Source organism: Lipotes vexillifer, unplaced genomic scaffold (genome assembly GCF_000442215.2).
Source record: "Lipotes vexillifer unplaced genomic scaffold, Lipotes_vexillifer_v1.1 scaffold172, whole genome shotgun sequence".
NCBI lineage: Eukaryota > Metazoa > Chordata > Mammalia > Artiodactyla > Lipotidae > Lipotes > Lipotes vexillifer.
The window spans coordinates 1,700,135-1,719,524 of record NW_006776799.1 but is presented as its reverse complement, the minus strand read 5'-3'; the positions used below and the strand labels follow the sequence as shown (position 1 = coordinate 1,719,524).

The 19,390-nt window shown below is 41.3% G+C and overlaps 1 protein-coding gene across 1 annotated transcript in view; it reads right to left on the bottom strand.

Moving 5' to 3' along the window:
- ASB4 (ankyrin repeat and SOCS box containing 4) overlaps window positions 1–19,390 on the bottom strand; it is a 66,598-nt gene that overhangs the window by 3,085 nt on the left and 44,123 nt on the right. Inside the window, 1 exon segment of the mRNA XM_007450658.1 lies at window positions 17,516–18,006. Coding sequence (XP_007450720.1) covers window positions 17,516–18,006 — 491 coding nt within the window.

Sequence of the window (19,390 nt, the reverse complement as noted above, 5' to 3'; positions counted from 1 at the left end):
GGAAAGAGTTTAACTGAACTCAAACTCCAACATCCAGGGCTGGAGTTTGAGTTCAAACACCAATGGCCAATGATTTCATTAGTCATATCTACATAATGAAAGTCCCTAAAAGATGGGGTTTGGGCATCTTCTAGGTGGGTGAGCTCATCAAAGTACTAGGAGGGTGACATGCTCCGAAAGGGCATGGAAGCTCTGTGCACCCTCCCCATGCCTTGCCCTATGCATCTCTTTTAATTGTCTATTCCTGAGTTTTATCCGTTATAATAAACCAGTATGCCTACAACTAGAAAGGAGGCATGCCTCCACACTTACACAACTTTCTCCAAAGAAATGTTCTTCCTAATTTCCTGGTCCTTCTCAACCTCCAGCCTCCACCTATTGGTACTGGGCAAAAAGTCACAAAACTGGTTTTCCCCACCTCCTTTACAAGTCCTTCATAGGTGGTCTAGCATTGCATTTTTCAGTGTGAGGTGGTAAGTACCCAATGTCTTGGGACTTCAGGCAAAACTGAGACAGAAGGATGAGTATTTTAATACCCAGTTGTGTGTATGTGTGTGTGTGTACCAAGGTCACCTGAATGAAGGGCCCATGTCAGGAAAGAACTAAAGAACAGGTAAGATGGAGTCAGCTGACAGTACACCTGGAAGGCCAGTCTGAAGAGCTTGGGATTGACTTAATAGGCAATGGGAAGCTATTATGTATTCTTAATAAGAGAGGGTTATATTCAATCAATTCATTCCATTGGGAAACCTTTATTGAGCACTGTGTTTAGCACCGTGACAGTAATTCTGAGTTTATGCCCTGCTTCTGTCTTCAAGGAATTTACAACCCAGTTGAAGATAAAAGACATAGGTATTTCAGAGTTCGAGAGCAATATAATTCAGTAAATAATAAGAGGCTAACTTAAAGATCATCAGTGTCCCTTGAGTACCATGAGCAAAAGCACAAAGGGGAAAACAAGGATATCAACGGCAGGGAGCCCTGAGGAGGCTGAATGGGAGTGCACCAAATGGCTTCTCAGCTAGCTTCACCATTAGTCATGAGAACTGAAGCTGCGAGAAAGAATAAGTAGGGTTTAATGACTAATCAGATATAGGGAGTAAAGCCTAAGATCTGAACTCTGAAGCCTAAGATCAAGTACAAATAGGGGTATCACCGATGGAAATGAGGAAATAGGAAGGGCATACTAATTTGAGGATGGTCAGATAATGAGTAGGAGGATATTTCCTATGTTATGTCCTAATGTCAGTTAAAAATGCACATGATGGATGCTCTAATGAGGTCAAGATGGAGAGGGAGATCTGTGCATCATCAAGGAATGTGCTGGTTAGGGTCAATCATACTCTAAATGGATATAAACGGAAAAGGTAGAGAACCATGGTCTGAAGCTTGATGCAACCTAATAGGCAGGAGAGAGGATGAAGGAAAAAAATTACAGCTACCATTTTTTGAGGACTTATCATGTGCCAGGGCCTATGTTAAATCTTTGCATGTTCAGCTTCCTAAATCTTCAGACAACCTATGAGGTTAGCCCTATAATTATCTCCACTTTACAGATTTAAAATCAAAGGGTGAAAATCGGAAAAGAAGGAGTAAAGCTGTCACTGTTTGCAGATGACATGATACTATACATAGAGAATCCTAAAGATGCTACCAGAAAACTACTAGAGCTAATCAATGAATTTGGTAAAGTAGCAGGACACAAAATTAATGCACAGAAATCTATGGCATTCCTATACACTAATGATGAAAAATCTGAAAGTGAAATCAAGAAAACACTCCCATTTACCATTGCAGCAAAAAGAATAAAATATCTAGGAATAAACCTCCCTAAGGAGACAAAAGACTTGTATGCACAAAGTTATAAGACACTGATGAAAGAAATTAAAGATGATACAAATAGATGGAGATATATACCATGGTCTTGGATTGGAAGAATCAACATTGTGAAAATGACTCTACTACCCAAAGCAATCTCCAGATTCAATGCAATCCCTATCAAACTACCACTGGCATTTTTCACAGAACTAGAACAAAAAATTTCACAATTTGTATGGAAACACAAAAGACCCCGAATAGCCAAAGCAATCTTGAGAACAAAAAATGGAGCTGGAGGAATCAGGCTGCCTGACTTCAGACTATACTACAAAGCTACAGTAATCAAGACAGTATGGTACTGGCACAAAAACAGAAAGATAGATCAATGGAATAGGATAGAAAGCCCAGAGATAAACCCATGCACATATGGTCACCTTATCTTTGATAAAGGTGGCAGGAATATACAGTGGAGAAAGGACAGCCTCTTCAATAAGTGGTGCTGGGAAAACTGGACAGGTACATGTAAAAGTATGAGATTAGATCACTCCCTAACACCATACACAAAAATAAGCTCAAAATGGATTAAAGACCTAAATGTAAGGCCAGAAACTATCAAACTCTTAGAGGAAAACATAGGCAGAACACTCTATGACATAAATCACAGCAAGATCCTTCTTGACCCATCTCCTAGAGTAATGGAGATAAAAACAAAAATAAACAAATGGGACCTAATGAAACTTCAAAGCTTTTGCACAGCAAAGGAAACCATAAACAAGACCAAAAGACAGCCCTCAGAATGGGAGAAAATATTTGCAAATGAATCAACTGACAAAGGATTAATCTCTAAAATTTACAGGCAGCTCATGCAGCTCAATAACAAAAAAATAAACAACCCAATCCAAAAATGGGCAGAAGACCTAAATAGACATTTCTCCAAAGAAGATATACAGACTGCCAACAAACACATGAAAGAATGCTCAACATCATTAATCATTAGAGAAATGCAAATCAAAACTACAATGAGATATCATCTCACACCAGTCAGAATGGCCATCATCAAAAAATCTAGAAACAATAAATGCTGGAGAGGGTGTGGAGAAAAGGGAACCCTCTTGCACTGCTGGTGGGAATGTGAATTGATACAGCCACTGTGGAGAACAGTATGGAGGTTCCTTAAAAAACTACAAATAGAACTACCATATGACCCAGCAATCCCACTACTGGGCATATACCCTGAGAAAACCATAATTCAAAAAGAGCCATGTACCAAAATGTTCATTGCAGCTCTATTTACAATAGCCCGGAGATGGAAAAAACCTAAGTGTCCATCATTGGATGAATGGATACAGAAGATGTGGCCCATACATACAATGAAATATTACTCAGCCATAAAAAGAAACGAAATTGAGCTATTTGTAATGAGGTGGGTGGACCTAGAGTCTGTCATACAGAGAGAAGTAAGTCAGAAAGAGAAAGACAAATAGTGTATGCTAACACATATAATGGAATTTAAGAAAAATATGTCATAAAGAACCTAGGGGTAAGACAGGAATGAAGACACAGACCTACTAGAGAATGGACTTGAGGATATGGGGAGAGGGAAAGGTAAGCTGTAACAAAGCGAGAGAGAAGCATGGACGTATATACACTACCATACGTAAGGTAGCTAGCTAGTGGCAAGCAGCCACATAGCACAGGGAGATCAGCTCGGTGCTTTGTGACCGCCTGGAGGGGTGGGATAGGGAGGGTGGGAGGGAGGGAGACGCAAGAGGGAAGAGATATGGGAACATATGTATATGTTTAACTGATTCACTTTTTTATAAAGCAGAAACTAACACACCATTGTAAAGCAATTATACTCCAATAAAGATGTAAAAAAAAAAGGAAAAACAAAAGAAATACAGCTTTGCAATATTAGTAAATAATTAGGATGTTTAAAAAAATGAAAAATAAAGTTTTTAAATAATGGAAAAAAAAATCAAAGGGTGAGAGAATTTAAACAAGGGTATTTAGCTAGTAAATGACAGATAGGATTCAAACTCAGGTCTGTGTGACTCCAAAAGTCAAAAATATGTTGAATAAAAATGGTGAGGGGCTTCCCTGGTGGCGCAGTGGTTAAGAAGCCACCTGTCAATGCACGGGACATGGGTTTGAGCCCTGGTCCGAGAAGATCCCACATGCCACGGAGCAACTAAGCCCATGCGCTACAACTACTGAGCCTGCGCTCTAGAGCCCACCAGCCACAACTACTGAAGCCCGTGTGCCTAGAGCCCATGCTCCGCAACAAGAGAAGCCACCACAATGAGAAGCCCGTGCACTGCAACAAAGAGTAGCCCCCGCTTGCCACAGTTAGAGAAAGCCCGCTTACAGGAACGAAGACCCGACACAGCCAAAAATAAATAAATAAATAATTTTTTTCAAAAAAATGGTGATAGTGGGCATCCTTCTTTTGTCCCTGATCTTATAGGAAATGCTTTCAGCTTTTCACTGTTGAGTATGATGTTAGCTGTGGGTTTGCCGTACATGGCCTTTATTATGTTGTGGTATGTTCCCGCTATGCCCTCTTTCTGGAGAGTTTTTACCATAAATGGATGTTGAATTTTATCAAAGGCTTTTCCTGCATCTATTGAGATGATCATATGGCCTGGCCTCAGGAGTCACGGCCTCACCTGAGGACTGTGTCAGCCCCAACAAATACAGCAACCAGAAGGGGCTCTACCGAATAGAGGTTTGAGTCAATGGTGTACTAGAAAATGTTCAACAACAGGCATTTTGTAAAAAAGAAAAAAAAAAGACTATGTATATATGTTTATAAGTTTATTGTAAGTTTTGCTAATATAAAGAATGTGAAGCCCACAATTTACAAATAATAAAATACAAAATATAATTTATTTCCTATTCCATATAGCCAGTTGGTACTCTTAAGAATGCTATCACTGATTTTTATACCAATTTTGTATAGATATGAGTTGTATTCATAGCCAACCTGTGTCTGCAACTGAAGCATGCATGTATTTCCTATGTTTACGTTGGTTGACATTTTTATTACATTAAGGAGTAACTTTCACAAATGTGAAACAATGAAAACTCACTCATCAATGACATAAGTGACATAAGTGACTTCTATGTGGAAGCGCTTAATAGTTCTTTGAATATTGGAAGCATATTTCTCAATTTTTTTGCACTATTCACAATGGAATAGCTTCAGACACCACACACTACAAACTTTTAAGTTTAATCTACATTAGTAACATTTTCTCCATCAATTTCTGAAGTCTAGACATCAACAAAGCAATAAGTTAAGGTCTGATTGGTAGCATTTGCTGATTTCTGTGGTGTAAACACTTGCATCGTGGCCTATTTGAGGTCCCTGAACGTATGGTGGGGAAGAGATGTATAGTAACATCATTATATAGTGTTTCCACCATATAGATCCAATATATGCAAATAATATCAGGAGCATAGATATGTAGAGTAAAATAATTGGGAGACAGTGTGTTTTGAATATTTATTACCTTTGTTTTTAGTATACTTTGTTGTAGGTTTTTTTTTTTTTTCTTTTTCTTTTTTTGCGGTACTTGGGCCTCTCACTGCTGTGGCCTCTCCCGCTGCGAAGCACAGGCTCCAGACGTGCAGGCTCAGTGGCCATGGCTCACGGGCCTAGCCGCTCCGTGGCATGTGGGATCTTCCCGGACCGGGGCACGAACCCGTGTCCCCTGCATCGGCAGGCGGACTCTCAACCACTGCACCACCAGGGAAGCCCCATGTTGTAGGTTTATATGACTTAATTTTTAAAAATCATTGCATTTAACAATCAGCTCACAAAATTCCTGATAATTTAACAATCAGCTCTCGCGAGCTATTGTGAGCCAAATTCTAGCACACAACTCCTTTTAATTGTCCCCGAATTTAAAAAGTGCAGTCATAAGCCATTGCAAACTAAATGTGTATATTGAAGCTCCAAACCAGTGAAGGCATCAGAACCATCCTGCCCAGTGGCTAGGTCCAAATGGGCACAACATAAATACTTGATTAATGAGACGATCCATTCACATACATAGTCTGGGTACAGTGCACAAAGCTGACCTGCTGACAATGGCTTTTTCAGCCAGGTCTACTTAAATGAAGAGTAATCCCTAAGGGGATAAGCAGGTGGGCTGGAGTTAGACATCCATTGCTGTGGGACCTCTGAAGAGTCAGCATTTCTGAGTATATGGAAAGTATAACTAGAAGGATTTCTCCATGGGTACAAGATTGTCAAGGTGGGCAGGTAATTTTTCCAGAAACTTGGTCTTGGGGAATTGAGGCAAATGGGGCTGCTCTTTTCTCTGCAGTTGGGATGAGGATGGCAGATATGTAGCTCTATGCAAAAGAGACAGACAAAACCTGAGGCTGACTAATTGCTTTGAACACTAGTTTATAAACTACCATAAGAGCATCATAGACTGTTAGAGTTGCAAAGGACCCTAGGAATTATCTAATCCCCATAACTTGGAGATGAGGAAAATGAAACCCAGAGAGGCACACAGTAAGAGAAAGCATGGTTTTAGGTCTTCATCTGAGTTTAGTGCTCTTTCAAATATATTCTGATGATCTTATTTTAATCCTTAAGTGAGGACCAGTGAAATGAATGGTTTAAAGACACAGATCCTATTGTACAGGTATTTAGAATAAGAAACACTCTTTACGAAGATATACAGATTGCCAACGAACACATGAAAGAATGCTCAACATCATTAATCATTAGAGAAATGCAAATCAAAACTACAATGGGATATCATCTCACACTGGTCAGAATGGCCATCATCAAAAAATCTAGAAACAGGGGCTCCCCTGGTGGCGCAGTGGTTGAGAGTCCGCCTGCTGATGCAGGGGACGTGGGTTTGTGCCCTGGTCCGGGAAGATCCCATGTGCCACAGAGCAGCTGGGCCCATGAGCCAGGGCCGCTGAGCCTGCACATCCGGAGCCTGTGCTCCGCAACGGGAGAGGCCACAACAGTGAGAGGCCCGCATACTGAAAAAGAAAAAAATCTAGAAACAATAAATGCTGGAGAGGGTGTTGAGAAAAGGGAACCCTCTTGCACTGTTGGTGGGAATGTAAATTGATACAGCCACTGTGGAGAACAGTATGGAGGTTCCTTAAAAAACTACAAATAGAACTACCATATGACCCAGCAATCCCACTACTGGGCATATACCCTGAGAAAACCATAATTCAAAAAGAGTCATGTACCAAAATGTTCATTGCAGCTCTATTTACAATAGCCTGGAGATGGAAACAACCTAAGTGTCCATCGTCGGATGAATGGATAAAGAAGATGTGGCACATATATACAATGGAATATTACTCAGCCATAAAAAGAAACGAAATTGAGCTATTTGTAATGAGGTGGATAGACCTAGAGTCTGTCATACAGAGTGAAGTAAGTCAGAAAGAGAAAGACAAATACCGTATGCTAACACATATATATGGAATTTAAAAAAAAAAAATGTCATGAAGAACCTAGGGGTAAGACAGGAATAAAGACACAGACCTACTAGAGCATGGACTTGAGGATACGGGGAGGGGGAAGGGTAAGCTGTGACAAAGTGAGAGAGAGGCATGGACATATATACACTACAAAACGTAAAATAGCTAGTGGGAAGTAGCCGCATGGCACAGGGAGATCAGCTCGGTGGTTTGTGACCAGCTAGAAGGGTGGGATAGGGAGGGTGGGAGGGAGGGAGACGCAAGAGGGAAGAGATATGGGAACATATGTATATGTATAACTGATTCACTTTGTTATAAAGCAGAAACTAACACACCATTGTAAAGCAATTATACTCCAATAAAGATGTTAAAAAAAAACACTCTTTACTATAATCATTATAGTAATTGTAGGCTGGATTTTGTTCAAAGTTCGAAATAATTCCCTTTTTAATGCAAAGATGTTGCTAATAATATGAAAATAGCATCCATCAGACCTCTGTACACAACCTTCTCTAAAGACCTCCAGATACATTCTTTCTAGAAGGATGAGCCATGTTGAAAAGTATGCTAGAAATCAGATGAGTAATCCAAAATGAAGATTTAAATTCAAGAGTTACCAGGACAGAGATGACAGCTGAAATTAATCCACGGCCTGAATCAAAAATATGCTTGTACTGGAATTTTGAAAACAGAGAGCATGGGGGGACGTCAGAAGCTTGTAACGAGGCTCTGCACACGGTTTAAGTGTCCACTCAGAAGACTGACCTGTGCTCTGCATTAATTCCTGGGCTACACTCACTCTTCATGGAAGCCACACTGGTTATGCTTAAAGACACATTGCCCACCTACCCAATACAGGTAATCTGTCCCTAGGTATTCCTTACCTGCCCCTTCCTGCCCAAACCTTGTACACAGAGGAGGCGTGGCTAAAAGTTACTGTCCTCCTGTAACACATTATTTACTTCTCAACTAGGGTTTCCAGGTTTAGCAAACAACGATAATGTAGGTTACCAGGTAAATTCGAATTTCAGCCAGACAGCAAATAATCTCTAGTATAAATATGGCCCCAATATTGCATGGGACATATTTATACTAATAATTACTTATTCGTCATGAATTTCAAATTTAATAGAGCATCCTGTATTTTGTTTGGCAGCCCTATTCCCAGCCCCTATTCAGAAACAGTTCAAACTAAGTTATGTATACAGGAATATAATCCATTCATAGTTCAGGGGCCCAACTTCACACATTTGGTGCTTCAATTTGCACCTGGCACACTCCCATATATCACCTGGAGATAACCTTTCATTAGGATAAAAAAAAGTCGAGTAGTTCTTAACCTTCAGTCTTCAGATGCACAAAGTCCAAAGCTCCCACTGCCACATTAGGTTTTGCTGACACTGACTAGCAAATTTTCTGCTGACAGAAGACGGTTCTCACAGCAGGAAAGGCTCCTTTTAGCCTGACACTCCCAGCTCTCTTAACTGACACGCCTAGCTTCCAGAACGAAGACAGCTGATCACGTCTTCTTCAGGCCTCAGCAATTATTTCACCAGGCAACAACAAAAAGAGACCCTTAAGAGAGAGCAAACTCTAAATAATCACTCTATGACGACTCCCAGGAACCTTGACCATCAAGTGAGGAAGGACTGGTGGACCCAGAAGGCAGAAGCTTCTGCTTCTTGTTTGTAAACCTGGGAAACAGAAAAGGCTCAATGACCTTCGCCTTCTGTGCGTCTCTGGGGTCTCTATTCTCCCTTCCTAGAAGAACAATTGGACAAAAGGTAGTGGTGGCAACTGGAGAGACCTTAAGACCCTTCCCCTCATCATCTGACCCCTAAAAGCATAAACTAGAAAACAGATTTCAAGATAAAGCTCCCTGCCACCCTTCCAGTACAAGTGCCACCTGTAAGTCACTTCACCAGAGAAAATCTAAAGCTACCTCTGCCCTTTTATATTGAGATATTTGTGTGCAGAAAGGTACTTAATGATCAAAGAGACTGCTTATACCCTGGGCTTCATATACAGAACCGTTCAATGGCAGAAGTCATCTTTACCTCCCCCAAACTTTCACATACCTTTCCCTCCCCTAGAAAAATGTCTTTCTTGCCCTACGAGAAAACCCAATCTTGGTTCCCTGGGGTGTCACCTCCTTCTGAATTATGCTGAGAGAAAAAAAAATCAAATGTCCTTTTGTACCTTGGAAAGCAATTGCAGACCCTATAATTCTTTTTTTTTCCCTCATGTAATTTATACACCAGCTTTCAGTGAAATACACCCTCTACAAATTTGCTTTGTATTTGGAAGACAGCATCTTCAGCTCTGACCTTGTTCCCTGTAAATAAGGAAACTGAATTCCCCATCCACAAGAGAACAAATCACTTTATCTTCTGGGTAAATGAGTCAGTCATTTACTTGCGTAAAGATGACTTTCTCATTGGAAAGTCGGGTTGTGAAGTAGTTGTTCTAAATCACTTTAGAGCATCTGCACAGTAAATCGAATAGTTTTCCTTTAGTTTTCCTTTGGAAGGGGGCCAGTTCTGTTATATAGTCTATTGGGTAGCAACAAAAATGTTTAAAGTACCAGCCATCCACCAGTAGCCAACTGAATCTTAAATCTCTTTAGCATACAGCCAACTCAGAGGAGCAAAACAGAACTGAATAAGAAGATGGTAACCGTGGAGAGAGTGTTTCCTGGAACACATAATTGTATACTATTCTACAGGCGAGTAGAGCAACCAAAGGAAGGCTGGTAAGAAAGACTCCTACAATGGACCGAGAGCACATTTTGGGAGGAGGAGGAAAGGAAATGATTTTGTTGAGCACCTACTAGTCTCAATGATTTACATGTCTTACTCATTCCTCAGACAATTCTGAAAAGTTGATATTTTTCTCTTCATTTTCTCTTGGATCTGAGAGATTAAGGGACTTCAAAATCACACAGCGGGCTTCCCTGGTGGCGCAGTGGTTGAGAGTCCGCCTGCCGATGCAGGGGACACGGGTTCGTGCCCCAGTCTGGGAAGATCCCACATGCTGCGGAGAGGCCGGGCCCGTGAGCCATGGCCGCTGAGCCTGTGCGTCCGGAGCCTGTGCTCGCTCCGCAACGGGAGAGGCCACAACAGTGAGAGGCCTGCGTACCGCAAAAAAAAAAAAAAAAAAAATCACACAGCAAGTAAATGGCCAAGCTAGAATTCACATCCATGGTTACTAAGCCCCTGTTCCTACCCCTCCTCGCTGTTCTCTCTCAGACAACTGCCTTTGTGAACAGGACCTGTGACCTTCCTCACATTTGCAAGACTTCTTGCAGGAGAACAGAAAATCCATTTAAAGGCCTATTACCCCTAGTCTGGCACTTCTTTAAAAAGCACTAACTTCAGTTTCAATGCAGTTTTTCATCATAATTGTCCTACAAACCTCAAGAAGTTGCATCTCCAGGGGAGGGGTGTTCTGCTGTCCAGAGCCACAGGGAGGCCAGAATAGCTACCAATCCTTTGTGCACAATAAGCTGCAGGGGTTCCAGACGGCAACGTCTCTAGTTCAGTGCTTTTAGGGTAGTTACACTCCCCAGCTCCACAGATAACATTTTTTTTTTTTTTTTTTTTTTTTGCTGTATGCGGGCCTCTCACTGTTGGGGCCTCTCCCGTTGCGGAGCACAGGCTCTGGATGCGCAGGCCCAGCGGCCAAGGCTCACGGGCCCAGCCGCTCCGCGGCATGTGGGATCTTCCCGGACCGGGGCACGAACCCGCGTCCCCTGTATCGGCAGGCGGACTCCCAACCACTGCGCCACCAGGGAAGCCCCACAGATAACATTTTGATTGGATTTCTCTCTAAAAGTAAAGTTTTCAAATGCTTGTGCTCTCCAATCCCAGAAGGAAGTGCTTTCATTCTATTATACCAGAGGTCTAGCCAAGTAAGTTTGGCAGTAAGTGAAAGAAATCTTTAGGAATCAGGCAGAGGGCATGTCTTTGAAGAAGCAATTGTTTGAGGTTGGGAACTTTAAAGATCCTTCCTGATTGGTGAAGACCACGTTGACTCTAAAATTGATGAGGAAGAAACGATGAACACCCTTGGGAATGTCTTCAGAAGGGGAGGCAGGTGTGCTCCTAGCTTTGACCACTGCTGCTCTCCAGATCAGCAGCCCCATGCGGAACCTTGTAGGAGCCACTTCCCTTCACCTGTGAGCCAGGAGGAAGCAATCCTCCAGGACCAGGCTCACCCTCCACAGTCCAGAGTCCCCTGTGGCTCCACTCCACCAGCACCACGCTTCTGGGGAGGAGGGCAGCAGCCCAAACCCTAAAGTTGCTCTTACAGGGGAATGGGGAGAGGGTCTTTTACTTACTTTTGCAGAGACCTGTTTCATCCATAGTCAACCACCAGGGGGTTTCAGAGTAAAACTCAACATTTAATCTCTGGGCATTCTCACACATTGTCTCTCCTGGTTGGAAAGGCCCCTGTGGGTAAACCAGGCCCAGGAGCACGGATTCTACTGCTCAACAGATATGTAATGATAACAGTTATAGTCATCTTTTGTTTAAAGGTTGCCATGACCAGAAATGATAAACACTTCCTTTTTTTTTTTAAAGATTTTTTTGATGTGGACCATTTTTAAAGTCTTTATTGAATTTGTTACAATATTGCTTCTGTTTTATGTTTTGGCTTTTTGGCCGTGAGGCATGTGGGATCTTAGCTCCCCAACCAGGGATTGAATCTGCACCCCCTGTATTGGAAGGTGAAGTCTTAACAACTGGACAGCCAGGGAAGTCATGGTAAACACTTCTTAAATATTATCTTGTTTCATTCTCGAAACAACCTTAGGAGAAGGATATCATTATCCACGCCCTCTGTCCATCTCTGTCCTCTTCCCTGGAAGGAAGGTAGCCTTACAGCATAAATATACACAAAATTATGCATTATGAAGTGAGCTGTATTAGAAAGAGATCAATTGTTTGTCTTCTAGAAGTCCCACTATGAAGAATGACCACTCTAGTGAGATGTGGGTAGAGAAAAAAGTGGGAGGTAGTCCAAGGAAGAGATATTTATAGATGCAGGATGAAGGCTGGGGTGAGGAATTGGGGGAGACACTTTGTGAGGACTGACAGTGACTCCAGAAAGAGTAAGAATGTTTGGCACCATCCTCTGGGCTCTGAGTATATTCGTGGTGTGCTATGAGTAAGATTAATTTCTTTCTAGTGAAGGACTTGGTCTGCATATTATTTCCAAGGCATAAGAGTATATCCATTTCACAGGGAAGGAAATTTAGGCTCAAGAAGCAAGTAATTTATTCAAAATTACACTCTTAGGTGAGTGGCAGGACCCAAATTTGTTTGGCACTCCCCCCTCCAAATTCCATGCTTCTTTATTCTTGACATGCATAGCATGGCAAGTCCAGAATGAATGAGTTGTGAGTGATAAAGCAGAGGTAAAATTTTAAAATAGGAACCATTTCATATGTAATTTATTTTTATCTTTTATTATTTTATTTTTTTTGCGGTACGCGGGCCTCTCGCTGCGGTGGCCTCTCCCGTTGCGGAGCACAGGCTCCGGACGCGCAGGCCCAGCGGCCATGGCTCATGGGCCCAGCCGCTCCGCGGCATGTGGGATCCCCCCCCAGACCGGGGCATGAACCCGTGTCCCCTGCATCGGCAGGCGCACTCCCAACCACTGCGCCACCAGGGAAGCCCTTCATATGTAACTTAAAATGCTGGGTTGTATACTCACTCTAGAGATTGTTAATATCTATTGTTTTAGCCAAATCTAGATACCAGTGTGTATGATCCAGAAAATGGATGCAAACTAAGCAGTAGATATTCATAGCTAAAAGCTATGGATCACTGTACTTTAAATAAAAGTTGCTAAATTTTTCATAGAATATAACCATTTGATTTTATTTCTAAGGCTGAAATATGTATAACAGTTCAAGTAAGAAAATATTCCTTCGATCCAACCTTGGCATGAAAAAGTATTTTAAAATTCCAAAGCCCTACTGATCAATGAGAAAATTGCAAGGAAGGTGAGAATTAACAACTGAGGTCAAACAACTACCTTCAACAGTAGATTTCATGAATATTTTTTCAGGCCATTTAGGTAGCAGTCTTTCCTCAAAAGTTATAGAGAAAATATAAGGGTTAAGCGTTCTCCTAATTCTCGACATTTTCAGACATACCTTGACCAAGATCCAGAGGCAAAAACAAGTAACAGCTAAAAACTTGGGAGAAACATAAAATTTGGTTTGGGAAAAACGAGAAGCCTTAGGTACAAACTGATACAAAGATTTAAGGATTTAATAGGATGCATCTTCCAGGTCAGGAATAAGAAGTAGAGGATTAGTTTCAAATATTTACCAAAAAGAAAAAAAAGTGGGAGGGACTCAGGAGGGACTCAGGGATGGGAGGGGGCGGTGTTCTTTTGGAACACCTTGGGTGTCAAAGAGACACCCAAGGAAGGGAGTGCTGTAGATCTGCCTTCATGGAGATTTGCAAATACAACAAGAGCACTATTTCTGCCTAGAGCCTTGAGAATTAAACAAAATGACCTCTTTAGGTCTTTTCTTGTGTTGTGATCCTTTAGGTTTAAATACATTTCCTGGGCAATATCATAAAACACAGCAGAAACTGTTAAATCTAAGGGCTTAGGTTCAGGAGTCAGACAGACCACATTCTGAATCAAACATATGACTATTAACTTTTAATGGGCTTGAGCCACCCAGCAATCCTATTACATTTCCCAAGTCCATTTGCTCCCCAAGGTAAACATCTCACACCTTCACCTTTGCCCTTAAGTCTTCAAACCTCTTCTCCAACCACTTCTCATTCTTTACTGAGAAAATAGAAGCAATCATAAGAGTACTTATATAAACTCTTATTAACATATCTACCAACATCCCTGCATCTGGGCACACAGGCGCTGCCTTCCCTCCTGCTATGATGGATGAACTGTCTGTGTTACTAAGACCAACACCTCTATTTGTGCACTAGATCCCATCTTCAAGATGGTGCTCCAATAATTACCTGCAGCAAATTTTCTCCCCTTCCTAGAACACTCCCATCAGCCAACAAACATATCAGCCATCATTCCCTTCTAGGTACTCTTACATTACAAGAAAATGCCTCAAACCCCTCACTGTTTTCACTTCCTTTTATCCCTTTTTCCTTTGAACCCACTTTAATTAACCTTCTCTCACCAGTGATCCACCAAAATAACTCTTGTTGAGGTTCCCAATAAAATCCATGTTGTCTAGTCCAATGGCAACTTCTTAGCCCTCATCTGATTTGAAATGCCACCTATATTCAACCCAGCTGATTCCATATCTTCCTTCCTCATGTTCTATCTTGGATTCCAGGAAAACATTCCATCTTGATTCTCCTCCTAGCTCAAGGACTTTCTACAGTTTCCTTCACTGATTCCTCTTCATCTACCCAAACTCTAGTTAGAGTGCCCCATAGCCCAGTCCTCTGGTCTGGTCACTCCTCCTCTCTCTCTAACCCCATGCTCTGGTTGACCTCATCTGTCCTCATGGGTTTATACATCATATTCACGATGAAGACTCCCAAATTTGTATCTCTGGCCAGGACCTCTCCCTGAACACCAGGGTTATATATCAAACTGCCTACTTGACATCTCCACCTGGTTGACTAATAGGCATCTGAAGCACAGCAGAACCCCTGATCTTCTCTTCAAAAGCAGATCCACCTGCACAGTTACTTTCTCAAGAAATGGCTCCTTTATTCTTTCTCTTCCCTGGGCAGAAATCCTCGAAGTTATCCTTGATTCCTACCTTCTTCTCACAGGTCACAAACAATCCATCAGGAAACCTACGGACTCCCTTTTCAGAGCTTGCCCCAAATCTCACCACTTCTCACTACTTTCCCCACTTCCACTGTGGGTCTAAGCCACCCTTATCTCTTATCCAGATAACTGTACTACCTTTGCCCCTCTCCCCCGTAGAGTTATTCTCCAAAAGGCGGTCAAAAGGAACTTTTTGGAACATAAATCAGACTTTTTTTCCCTCACTCAAAATCCTTCAGTGACTTACTCTCTCATTCAGAATAAAAAACCAAGGATATCAGCACAGTCTACAGGGTCATATATATGGTCTGCAAATCACCCTCTTATGCTTCTCTGACTTCTCCTCCTCCTTTCTCACCCCACTTCAGGCACTCTGGCTTCCTCAGACATGTTTAGTCCTCTCCTACCTCAGGACCTTTGCACATGGTTTTCCTTATATCTAGAATGCTCCCCCCACCACCACCCCTGCCCACCCCCAGCTATTCACATGACTTGCTCCTTCACATCCTCGTTTTCTCTAATCAGCCTTTGCAAAACAGCACATACATAAACACCAAAGAAAGCCCACATTCTATTATTATCTTTACCTTGCTTTACTTGTCTCCATAGCACTTAACATATCAGAGTATATTTATTAGTTTGTTGTTTTGTTTTTTTTCCTGTCTCCCACTAGAAAGTGTCTTCCATGAAGGCCTTTGTTTGGTTCATTGCTCTATCTCCAACTCCTAGAACAGTTCCTGGCACAAAATAGTGCTCAGTGAATACTTGTTAAATAAATGAATGAATGAGCTTGACCACTTACTCTGTGTGACTTTAGGAAAATATCTGAATTCTATCACCTTTTAAATGAGGATAATGCCAGCGCCTACCTCAGAGATTATTATAAAATAAAATTAAATAATATGTATAAGCCTATTTAGAACTCAACAAAGGACATTATTGTAACATTATTATTTGTTATCCTATTCCTAATCAACATAATCTTTTGAAATTTTCTATAAAATTAAAGTTCCAGGACATTATGAGTATTACATAAAATTTTAAGGAAAAAAATTACTTAATCTTCCATTAAAACACTGACAACCAAGAGAAAATTCCTTACTGAGATCACATAAATCATTGAACTCATCATGTCTACATTGGAACTTTCTGTGGGTTGTCTATCTGGAATTTTCTGAGTGCACTACCCTTAAATTCTTTAGTGGAACTTTTCTTTCAATTAAACTTCACACTGCAGGACTTCAGACAAGTCTCTGACATTTTACCAAGGTAGGAGGTAGAACTTGGCTGTGAATTTAGTAAAACTTCTATCAACTAGCTTTCTGTGACCCTACATTAGTTAGCTGGTTTATACATAAAACTCCTCTACTGCATGTTAATTAATTTTTTTAAAATGAGTGAGATCCTAGGTAAATTATCATTTGATTATTTAAGGTGAAATGCATTTTGGTTTCCAAATTAATGACCGTCATCAACCTAATGCAAAACTCTTTTCCATGTGCCTAGAGAACCCTTTACTCCTCTACCTTGCCATTTACCATGGAATATTAAAGTTCTCTCTTTATGTGTTTGTCTCTCTCACTAGATCCTAAGCTAATTGAGGATAGTTACCATGTCTTAGTCATGCCAGTATTGGTAATATCTGGTCCCTGCTAGCCCATTAGAGATTATCATTCAATACTGTTTAAAATAAAGGCTGTGCAGTGTCACACTATAAAGCTAAACACTAGCACCAAATGAACCAAGGTTGAATACTGGCACTGCCTCTGTGTGAGATCAGACAAATTACTTAACTACTCTGTGCTTCAGTTTCCTCCTCTATAGAATAGGGATGATGATATTATTTACCTTATCAGATTGTTATAGAATTAAATAAATTAAATTAAGAAGTATAAAATGCTTATAATAGTGTGCTTAATAAATAGAATTCATTATAATAAATATGACTATTAGTTCTTAATAAATGTTAGCTTTCATTAAACTAGAAAACTGAGTGGCCCTTTCATGTCTACAAACTAATTCCAGAGCAGGCTCAATCATCTTTAGAGCAGACATTCTGCTTAAGAGACGGCAAGAGGGTGCCTGTGTCCACACCATTCACCTCTCCTGCAGACGTAAAGTGGCCTTCTGATCTCTTTCACTCAGTCCCCCAGGAAGACACTACCAGTTCATTGGTGTTCACACAAGACATGGAAAATTATTTACTATCTTGCTCTCCTTCTTTGCTCTCAGCCCCAGATTTCAAACAAACTTGGACTAGGACGAGATAGCTAGGGTTATATGTGTAAATGGAATGTCAGATAGTGGATCAGAGGCAGCCCAAAGACTCAAGCCTCAAACAAGCTTGAGTTACTTGGAGATTTCAGACCAAGCCACCCTTTGCGTCCCCATTACCCTGCTGACAACCCAGTTCTCCACTTGGCACCCTAGGACACAGCCTCACCTTGTGGAATTGTGGAGGGTATATTCGAGCCGCCCCATGGTTCAACAGCAGCTGGTAGCAGATCTCAGGCTGGGCGGCAGGTCGCACGGAGGTGACCTTCAGCACATACTGGATGGCAGCACAGCCATTGATATCCATGAGATTGGCTTCTGCGCCAGCTTCCAGCATCATGTGCATGAGCACGTGGTCACAGTTCCAGGCTGCCTTGTGGAGTGGAGTTTTAAAGTCATCATCCCGGGCGTTGACCTCGGCCTTGTAGTCCAACAGCATGCGGCAGATGAGGTGATGCTCCCTACTGAACTCCTACTCTTTAAAGCGGAGGGCCCAGTAGGTTGCGATAGCCAGTGGGGTCTCCATGTGGGCGTTCACACTGTCCACTATGGCCCCGTGCTCCACGTAGAAGGCCACCAGCTCCAGGAGGCCGAAGTGGGCAGCCGTGTGTAAGGGCGTCTCCTCATCCTGGTTGTTGGTCTTCATGTTCACGTTCGCCCCTAGAAAGGGAGAAAGAGGAAGACAATTATTTAAACATATTTTGTCATTTTCCACAAGGTTCATTAAACAGGCCTTTTCTCGCTGCTTCCCTTTCAATCTCTCCCACTGTATACCACCCATTTTTCCAAGTTCCATTTCTAGACCCTATGGAAGCCACTGCTTTGAAACGACAGCGCCACCTCCTGGACAACCAGCAAATGTACTGAGGTGATGGGGGAGAGGGCCTGAGAGCAAAGGATTTCGGCTGGGAAGCTGGAGCACTGTCAGTTGAGTTATAGTTCCTACCCCTAGGTGGATTTGGAAATACAAAGTGATTCCGATAACCAAATAGCTTTTATCAATAGAATAGCAAATATCATTAAAAATGAAGGTTATATCACAATCTTTGAGGTTCATACATGTGGCTTTAAAAGTCTTCAGTCTCTTGATGAGATTTCTTCAAAATCACCTTTTTCTTTTCTTTCAAGGGAACTAAACCTAAATGTTTGGTCCAAGGGAACTTCAGTGGTATGGAAATTGCTCAGCCCTCTGACTGAACACTGACAATATTAAGCTGCTGAAGTCTGTGAGGTTCCTTTGGAATACAACTGGGGCAAAAACAAAAAACACAAAACACTTTGACCACCAAACTAGACTAAGGGTCATATTTTGAAAGGAAAGGGATAGAAGCTAGTAAAATAAAATACTCAGACAATTAAAGACTGTATGTAACATGTCCAATTTATGGTTGACAAATGCTGTTTAGAAATACAGATTATTAGTGCTTGGAAATCTCCTTAGAAATTATTTAATCCAACCCACTTATCTAACAGACCAGGAAACTGAGTGAATTTTATTTTTTGATAGGGAAGTTAAGTAGTAGAATGGTCAAATTGAGAAGCTGAAATTTTCCTTCTCAGCCCAGTTTAATTGGGGTGAGCTAAGTGACCTCGGGGGGCCTATTCTGTGATCAATTCTACTGGAAATTTTTATAGTTACTTCAAGTATAAATCTGGAAATACTTTTATTATTATCATTATTATTATTATGCCAGCAACTAATATTTATTAAGCACTTGCCATGTACAACATTCTGAGCTAAATGCTTTTCACATATTGCCTCATGGAATCTTCCTAGCAACCCTTTGCAGGAGGTGCATTTTTCCCCTAATTTTACAGATGAATAAATTTGTTTTTAGACTAATAACTATACCAAGCTAAGAAGAAATAGAACAGAGGTTTGAAAGCAGACAGCCTGGCTTCAAAATCCCTCACCACTGTGCTATTCTACGTCATTATTTTCCTAAAATTTTTTTTTCTGTACTTTGCTCTCTTTGGATATTTGAAAACTTGAAACTAACAGAGAAATAATGTTGCATTTTATTTATTTTAAAAATCTGTTCTC